This window comes from Colias croceus, chromosome 3, assembly GCF_905220415.1.
Source record: "Colias croceus chromosome 3, ilColCroc2.1".
In the NCBI taxonomy this organism is placed as follows: Eukaryota; Metazoa; Arthropoda; class Insecta; order Lepidoptera; family Pieridae; genus Colias; species Colias croceus.
This window is the reverse complement of record NC_059539.1, coordinates 9,522,011-9,532,382: the sequence shown is the minus strand read 5'-3', so window position 1 is coordinate 9,532,382 and position 10,372 is coordinate 9,522,011. Positions and strand designations below refer to the sequence as shown.

At 31.3% G+C, this 10,372-nt stretch overlaps 1 protein-coding gene across 1 annotated transcript; it reads left to right on the top strand.

Moving 5' to 3' along the window:
* The first annotated feature begins 2,577 nt into the window (after nucleotides 1-2,577).
* Nucleotides 2,578-9,006, top strand: LOC123705956 (alpha-tocopherol transfer protein-like). Its single transcript, XM_045655078.1, has 6 exons — nucleotides 2,578-2,810; nucleotides 6,759-6,853; nucleotides 7,122-7,275; nucleotides 7,583-7,776; nucleotides 7,951-8,212; nucleotides 8,628-9,006. The coding sequence occupies exons 1-6, from the start codon at nucleotides 2,633-2,635 to the stop codon at nucleotides 8,666-8,668; spliced, it is 924 nt and encodes a 307-aa protein (XP_045511034.1). The 5' UTR covers nucleotides 2,578-2,632; the 3' UTR covers nucleotides 8,669-9,006.
* Nucleotides 9,007-10,372: the final 1,366 nt, after the last annotated feature.

Below are 10,372 nucleotides of genomic sequence, written 5' to 3'. Positions count from 1 at the left end.
GCCCAATGATGGAAATACTTATTAAATGTTTAAAAATAAAAAATGTTGTTTTATTTCTTTATTATATGAGTAACTAGATTTCCGCCCGCGGCTTCGCGCGCGTTTGCAAAGGAAAACCCGCATAGTTCCCGTTCCCGTGGGATTTCCGGGATAAAAATTATCCTATGTGTTAATCCAAGTTACCCTCTATATGTGTGCTAAATTTCATTGTAATCGGTTCAGTAGTTTTTACGTGAAAGAGTAACAAACATCCATACAAACTTTCGCCTTTAATATAAAATATATATTCATTTATAAGATGGTTTGTATACACTGAATTAATGTTTGAACGTTAAATAACAACTTTTTCAAATAGGTATCTACAAATTGATTTTATATGAATAAATATTTTTAAGTCGCCTAAGTTTTAATGCTGAGCAAATATGAGGTTGGAAACTTAAATTACCACTAAAGCCGGACAGCAAAAAGCATGTCTCGAAAGCATTCGTTCTTAATCCTCTGCTTGAATTAACACTACTATAATAAAAGTTGTCGAACTTTTGATGTCGGTTTTTACACGATATTTTCCTGAACCGTTCAAGTAGTGGTGTTGCTAACAATGCTAACCACATGCGCAGATAAATTGTGAAATCAAATTATTTCCTGCACTCTCAAGTGATTTATCGATTTGAAGTCCGAGGTCCTCACCACTGAGCCACCACTGCCCAAAGGCATTTATTAAAAAGTAAATTAAGCATACATTTATTTAAAATTTACATTTATTTTGAGATAATTAACACTTTTCAGGCTGTATATACAGGGTTACTTGTAAAACACCAGCAACCTCGCAGGACAAGATAGGTAGCTAACATCATAAGTAACAACATTTGTTCTACGACTTTTGGCATAACGCAATAAATTATTTTAAATGATTTTTTAATATTTTATTGTACTCTCCAAACATTTGTAAGTCTATGTTCTAATCATTATCGAAACGACGACGCGACACCCCCTTCCTCTCGTTCGCTGCTTGTTTACGTAATTTTTGGGATGCGCGTAGAGTTTATAATATTCAAACGGAAAATTAAGTGAATATTTTTTTTTTGTATGAAAATAAAATCTAACAAATTATCAAAAGTCGTAGAACAAATGTTGTTTCTTATGATGTTAGCTATCTTGTCCTGCGAGGTTGCTGGTGTTTTACAAGTAACCCTGTATAATTAAATCTATACTAATAATGTAAAGGAACAGCTGGGTATGTAAGTGTGGCCCTGTGATATAACTTACAAGTGATTTTATTTAGTAGAATTTTGTTGTTTTTTGACATCGTAATAATGCAGTAAATATTATTATTTAATGTTATTACTTTAATTACAAATTATTTCGGCTCTACCTTTTATGGCTGGTTTTTAACTTTTAGAACGATATTAGATATTTGTGCTTATATTTAAAAAGAATACTAATTACATCTAAGTAACACCTTTATTACGAAATGCTTCATTAATAAAAGTTGACATTTACGTATCTATTACATACTTACAACTAAGTACATAGTATATTTTTAACACGCTTTTTTGTATAGAAGAAGGAATATTCATTGCATCTCTTTAGCATTACACGAGTTACACGTGAATGTCATTATGTATTTAGAAAGATTCTTTAAAAAAAGTCACTTGAAAATTACAGTGTATTTCATTCATTTTGATTCATTGTTTAGACGTTTTTATATCTAAGACTATTATAGATAATGAGCTGAAAAACAACATAGTAAGAATTGAACGTTTATTAAAATTTGATTACATCTATTTGTGTAATATGTACTTCTTAAGCATATAGAGCATGCAAGTTGCAACTTTATTAACTAAGATAAGAACTACATAATATATCGACATATTACCAATAAATATTTATTTGTACTAGTCACTCATGCCAGCTCCATCCGTTTGGACCCGGGATAAAAACAAATAAAAAAACACTAACAGAAAACATGGTAAAATAATTTTTTAAATTGCTTCAGTAGATCCGAGGATCAAAACTTTACCTCTATAATAATATTAGTATACAGTATTTATTTTCCTTCTTACCTGCATCCATTTGGTGTTATAATCCCTAATACATATAATAAATGCAAAAGTGTCTCTGTCTGTGCGTGTGCACATTTCACGCCTAAACTGCTCAAGCAACTTTAATGAAGATTATGAAAATTTATTTTTTATTTATCATCTTATCGTAATTGAGGTAGGACATGAACGCTGACTGCTATCGTAAGTTTAAAAGTTAGTACAGTACGTTTCAAAGTTGGTGCGGTGGAGGAATAGTCTCAGTTTGATGTCAAGCGCAACACATCGCTTGGCTCTGTCTGCGCGTTGATCTCGAAATATCGTGACTTGAAAATTCTTAATCGAAAATACCTATATATTACATATTTTTCCACAAATCTAAATTATTTAAGAGAGGCTTTGTGTGCATATTTCATATTTTATGTTTGCCATGCCTATGTGAAATCTGTGCCGAGTTACTTAATCGGTGGCATTTCGAGTGAAGGGATTGACCGGTATAACGCAATATCGGCAGTTGTTTAAAATCTTGCTGCAGTCTCACAAAAGTGTATGGTTATTTCTAATAATAAGTTTTTTTATTAAGCGTACATAATATGGGTCTACAATACAAAGAGGATGGCGCCCCTTACGTTTTGTGGGGTGGACATAAAATCGAATTAGAGACCGATCCCATTACAGAAGACTTTTATGTAGAAAAAGCTGAAAACGAACTTAGAGAAACGCCAGAAAATGTGGAAAAAGGCTTACGAGAACTGCGTGAGCTTTTAAAAGGTGAGTAAAGCGTAAATTGTACCCATTTAAATTAAATGTTACAAAATGTAGAGTTAGTAGGAAACTCGTCGTAGTATTAAATATATTATGTACTAGACATAATATATTTAAGTACATACATATAAAAATATATGTAAACTGCAATCGTTAAAAAACTGGTTCTTGTGTAACTTAAAAATGAAGTTACATTTTTTATAATAAAAATGGATTATACTAATTAGGTATATAAAAATACATTTGTATGTGGTTTTACAAATTTCATGGTTAAAAGTTTCAATATTCTGATCGAATCTACATAATATTATTATTTTAGGTATATATTATTATAATATTCTATATTTACCTTGTTTGAAAGCTTTTATCGTTTACCTGGAAGGTAAATATTTACAAGTCGCTTAAAAAGTGAAAGCGGTGTTCGAAACACGAAAGTAAGAGCAAATGTTGTGGAAAACTTTAAAGTGGAATTACATAAGCGTATCTGCATTTATTCTTATAAATTGTCGTAAAAAATAAAATGGAACGAATTGTTAATTTATTAGAAACTGTTGGATTTGACCATAGATTACTAGATAGCTTATTTCGTTCATAGACTATAGAGATTCAAGGCCAATTTCTAATTAATTGAATGAGTTTCAATGCCAATGATTATTGGATACAATTTATGTTTATTGTTTTACACATTTACTAGTTTCTGAAGCGAATATTTCAAACAAATATAATCCTCATACTGCCAACTAAAAGTATCTCTTCTGTATCTTCTCTAAGTTCTACTTTTGTCTCTATCTGAATTTCCATTTAATTTACTCTTGTATATTTATAATGTTTTATTTGAAAAAAAAAAAATGAATTAATCGCTATAGAGTTCCTAAATTTATAAAGATTAATTCAGCACATTATTTTAATTCAAAAAATAGCGCAAAAAATAATGAATGAATGAATGAAAAATTCTTTATTGTACACCATATAGGACAATTTATAACACATAATTACTTAATTAACAATGTACAGAGGGCGGCCTTATCGCTGACAGCGATCTCTGCCAGGCAACCCAATCGACTAGGACAAATGCAGAGTATGGTGGACAGTGGTGCATAATAAATTAAAAATGAAAGATTTTATTAAAATAATATGTACTACAAATATAAACATTCCTCATGGCTTATACATATATTAATAAACATTTAAATATACTTACTAATAAATACATATACGTAAGTAGCAAAACTAACAGCGAGCTTGAGACAGTTTTAAATAATGTGTTTTAACTTAAATTTTGAAAATGAAAATCGGTTCAGCACGTCTTATCTCTTCGGGTAACGAATTCCAGAGATTAATGGCAGTGATAGTAGGAGGAGTGGAAGAAGTTAGTCCGGTGAGGAGGAACGGAGAGTGACACTATGTTCGTTCAGATATTTAAATTTTTCTTTAAGATAGGAGGGAGTCTTAGGATCAAATAAAACACCGAATATAATAAATAATATTATTTATTTTAAATAACTTAAGTAACTGCTTGTTTACTTACTAGTTACTTTCTCTTTTGTACCAATGAAGCTAATTACCACGAGGATGGAGCCTAGAATTGCGTAGAAATGCTAATGAGTTAGAGCCTGGAGGCAATAACTGATCTATGCATGTATATTTACCAGCAGCATCACCTACCTACTCTTTATTTGTTTACTATGTATTTCCTTCATGTACTTGAGCCTATTTTTCATATTTCGATTATTAACGAGTAACGTAACTTTTCGTTGGATTTACGTGTTCTTGTCGAAACTTGAAATTACATAAGTATTACTTTTTTAATATTTATATAGATATTGTTTGAGCATCGTATTGTAACAATTTTATCGCTGTTAGATAGTTAAATCGATTTTTTATAATTATCTTTTTAATAACATAGGACGCATTGTATTATAAGCTGTATGCGTTTATACTTAAGGGCGCAAAAATGATACACCGATCGAAACAGAAGTTCTCTAATCGTTTAAAATTAAATCAAATCCAGACAGGTGTTAAATAACTTTTTATCGGAACGATAATTGATAAGTATTTAATAGTGTCTATGTATTATATATATTAATTATTAGGTATAACTTTCATGCCGACCCAACATAATGTGCTAAAAGATTCTATTTTCATGGACTTATTCAAAACCAAAGCAAGCATTTTAATCTAAATAGTCAATGAATCTCATTTTATTTCTAGCACGAAAGTATACGTAACATTTTGTTGTGTATCAATTTTACCAAAGTTTATTTTTTAGATAATTTTAGACATACATAGCTAAACTATACTGGATTTTTAAACAAAACAAAAATACATTCTTTTTTAATAATCTCATTTTGAGAATCAAAAATCGGAGAATACATAATAGTAGCTAAACGCTAGTACCAGATAAGCCGTTTTTGACGAAACTTCTGTAATAGGTACTCAAAAAAAAGATCTTCCAAAATAATATTTTTATCATTATCTACCTACCTATTTGAATAAAAAACATGTTTGACATTTGGCTCAATGCACAATATTAGTATTGTAAAACAGTGTAAAACCACAGTATAAATATTATTTTCATTAGACTGTGGTAAAACTATAGGTTTCTTTTCTCAGTTACCACGTCACAAATGAATAGAGACATGTATGTCGCTATTAAACTTTTTTGTTTTTACTTTACAACATTACCTAGGTATCTTTTAATTTACGGAAAGCAATTTATGAAAATATCTCAAATGCATATGAATCGATTGCAAGCAAGCCAACGTTATCTTCAATTGCTAACGACCAATTATAATTGACCTTTGTTCTGGCGCTCTGGAGTCCGGTTGTTTTAATAAGCTACATGATAGATCTAAACTCCTTGAAATAATTTACAACGATCCTCCAGTCCATTTATTTATCCATTTGTTGGAGTGACCGTAAACTAACATTAAAAAATACAATAACACAAAAAATTTAAAGACGCAAATTGCGATTAATGTAAAAACAATTAGGTACCTATTACAAAAAATATGAATATAAGTGGACAAAAATCTCAGAATATAGTGCTTGTGGACTTCAGATTTTGCACTTCTATATTATTTAAGTACAAAGTCGATATTCACACCTATGTGTAAGAATAACAGCCGAAGTATGTTGGATTAAAATTACATATTATCTAATATTCTTGTCGATGTTTTTGTACTAAATTAACGTCACATACGGAAAAATTTGAAATTAATAAAATGTATCAGGTACATTTTAAAGACATCATTAAAGTAACTCATTTAAATTAGATTCAGTTATTTTCAAGAATATCTCAAAAGACAAAAAATAAATATTGGAGTACTGTTCTCGTCTCTGGGCCGGAGCCCCACAGTATCAACTCCTTCCTCTTGACCGCATCTAACGTCGAGCAGCTCGAATTGTCGATGACCGTAGGCTTTCCGATAGGCTCGATCCTCTGTCAGTACGAAGAGACGTTGCGTCTCTCTGTATACTGTACAGAATCTACTATGGGGAATGCTCTGAGGAATTGTTCCACCTATAGCCTATAGCCGCACAGTTTCCACCACCGGACCACACGCCGTAAAACCAGTTCCATCCGCACCATCTTGGCGCTCCACCACTGTCCGCTCCACCCGCAACTTCCTTCCGCGTACGGTGAAGTGATGAAACTGCGGTTTTCACGAACAACTACGACATTGGGGCCTTCAAGAAAAGAGCTTATTTGTCCATAAAAGGCCGGCAAAGCACCTGCAACACATCTCGTGTTACAAGTGTTTATGGGCGGTGATGACAACTTAACATCAGGTGGCCTACCTGCCCCTTTGCTTGCTCTAACATAAAAAAATAAATAAAAAATAAACAGGGTAATAATATATAATTGTATAATAACTTTATATCGGATTGTATGATACGTATATAGATCAGCGATGTACCTATCTAATGCGAAGTTTATTATATATTTTACAGGTGAAACAAACCTCGTAATACCTTTGGAAAATGATGCTTTCCTCATGAAGTTTTTACGACCATGCAAGTTTTACGCAGAAAGCGCTTTTAAAAGGGTAATTTTTCTATTCATCAATTAATTTATTACATTTTTAGTAAGGCTACTTTATAATTGATTCATTCGTTGTTTAAAATTTTCCATTTATAAACAAAAAAATTAGCTAAAATAATTCCGTCTAGCCCCCTTTCGCAACGCGCGATTTGTAACTTAGTTCCAACATATACCTATCTGAATAAGATTACCTGGAAAGATCTTAAAGAAAGGTACACAGAAGCCTGATTAAGACCTAAATTGAATGTAAAATTTATAAATTTATTTTTCAGATACAAGCATACTACAAGTTCAGATTGGCTCATGAAGTACACTGCCGCGACTTGCGACCCAGCGTTGTGAGGGCAGCTTTCGACCACTCCGTCGTATCTATATTGTCACCGAGGGATAGTAATGGCCGACGTATTATGCTTGTTGAATGTGGAGGTAGGTTTTCTATTTAATTACCATAACATAATGGACTATATTATTCATTCTTCTTAGACGTAAAGAACCCTAGAATAATATTTTTTCATTAAAAACATGTTAGGGGTAATATACCCTACAGTTCCTTATATCACGTAATTCTTAATTAGAGGACGGCAAACTCAATAATTTCTAAGAAGTTTTCAAACAATTTACAATACCAAGACCCGAGTTGTAATTGGTAGTAAAATTTTCACATCACTGAGCGTCATGATAAATATCGTAATAGATTAATGATAATAATTTATATTGAACTATTCTATTTCAGAGGGATGGAAACCACGGGAGGTTCCCTTAACAGAAGTATTCCGTGGTGTCCAACTGGGTCTGGAGTCAGCGATGGTGGAGCCTCGCACACAGGTCTGTGGGGTCAACGTCATACTGGATATGAAAGGGCTTTCCTTCTCACATATAATGCAATTCACACCTTCCTTCGCAAAAATGGTCGTCGACTGGATTCAGGTATGCTGTTTAATTTATTTTTTATTAATTTTAGGGATGTATTGAATATTGCAGAAACTGAAACCGCCATACATGGATGTGGTGACTGTTTTGGCATTATTTTATGTCTTGTTCTTATCATTATTATTTTCATGTTCTAATTAAGTACGTTAATGATTTTTTTTCACTTTTCAGGATTGCATACCGATTCGGTTAAAAGGAGTACATATCGTCAATCAACCTTACATATTCAACATGCTATTTGCCATTTTCAAACCATTTCTAAGAGAAAAGCTGCGATCGAGAATCTATTTCCATGGAACCGACATGAATTCGTTACTTAAACATGTGGATGGTGTGGCGCTCATGGAAAGGTTTGGAGGCAGTTTGCCTAATAATGAGATCACTGGTGAAATGATGTGGAAGATGCTATGTTATTATGAGGAGAATTTTAAAGGTAAGTGTAGAGCACGCTCGTCTAATGTCGAATCCTCTATCCTATCATCCGGTCAGAAGTCTTTCTTTACAACCCATACACAACAGCTTAAAGTATACTGATTTAATTTTTTGTACATTGCAGTAGTGATATTTACGTAGTGCGTACATTCGTCATCCTATATTATCCTAAAATTGAGTAGGTATATTCTAATTGTTAAAGATATATTTTGTAAAAACTTCTAAATTATTCAAAACAAGTTCAAGTGTGGGAGCTATAGTTAATAATTATAATTAAATTTGTTTTGGTACCGTGTTTTTTCTGAAATAAATAATATTTCATTTTGCGTTTGCATGGTGTGGATAAAAATTTTACAAGCCGTGGTTTGAATATAATTTCACTGAAAATAAAATTACTGTGTTTTTATTTGTTTCAGTTGCCAATTCACACGGTTATCTCAGCAACAACAATAAATGAGCTCTGACATCTCTAATGTTCATGTACAACGTGGATTACCTTTATTAAAATTAGTATTACCTTTAGTTAGTTAATGCTACAATAATATTAATACTCACAAAATAATAATACGTTTTTTTTAAAAGGTAGGTATGAAGAGGTGTCGAAGTTTTTTTTAATTGGCATGAGTACAATACTGATATAATGATACATGAGTGATATTTTAATACGACTATGTACGTTATTAATTAAATATAAGATGTTAATGATATTTTTACATTGAATACTTCTCATATATATTATTTTTAAACTGTGATTTCGTTATACGGTACAGGGTTGTAAAATAAATAATTGATAAATTAAAAATTTGTTTTTTATTTCATACTTATAAATTGCATTGATTATACATGGATTACATATTATTTCCCTATATAATTACAAAAATAACACTAAAATAGTATCTATCTACGAATAATACTTAACATAATTCGATATTATAATATAAAATATTTTCAGATCCCTTCATCTCACCATAACCTTTAGAATCGCTGTTTCAAAATAAGCATAATATACCTATATCTTTCACAGTCTTTAGGTACGTTATTATGAAATATTTTTTATTTATAGAGAGATCAATCATAAAAAAAATATCCACAAGATTTTCCGAGCCCTCCTTAGCACTTCGCTTTTGCTTGTTTGTCTTAAAAGATCATGAGGGTGCAATAGATATACATTTTAATCATATAGATAGTTCAGGTGAGATGCTTTTTTCATGAAAATCTTGGTCCCGCCACAGTTTTGAAGCAATAGCATTTATTAACAGCCACTGTTTTTTAAGTTTTAAATAACTAATACATTACTATAGTCTAAGCAGATATAAGTATCATGTCTACACAAACAAGGCAAGTAAGGCATCATTAACAAAACATTTTAAATTTGTTATAATAATTAACTAAGTCTATAAATTTGATTTACTAAGTACCTACCAATAAGCTCAATGATATTTTGTGCACATTCCATCATTTCTCACGTTTCAAATATCGGATATCACAGCCTTTACCTAAATTATACCATTCTTTAGATGATATAGTTCAGGATACATCGCCCATTTTTGCAAGTGACTACTATCAAGCTAATTTTCCGTTTGTATCTTTATTTTGATGAGACGCCCAATAATTTCGTGTACGAAAGTCCTACAAAATCTATGGTTGATTCAAAGAGTCCCCCTTTCCAAAGTGTATCGATAACGAGGTCATCATAAATGATTACTAACAAGCTGATTTTTTTGTTTTCACTTAGTTAATGTTTATATAATTCAACAGAAATATTGTCCTACAAATTGCGTAATAAATATTTGAGAACCATCAAATCAAAAAATTTTATCCTTGTTATCTCTGTTAGCTACCACAATCGAGAGTTTCGTACACGAAATTATTCGGTGTCTCATCAAAATAAAGCTACAAACGGAAAATCACCTTGATAGTAGTCACTTGCAAAAATGGGCGATGTATCCTGAACTAATATATATTTGACTATAAGATAATTTGTATTAACAGGAATGTAAATTGTATGATGCAATAGTACACTTACACTTTAAAATTAAACAATTAAACATTAAATTAAGTAGGTATGTGTTGTCTTAAAAATATTTTATGGTACCCTTTTTGTCCGAGAAGCGATCGTGATATATTTTTATGTGTTTCACACTGCAAGTGCTTTTGTATT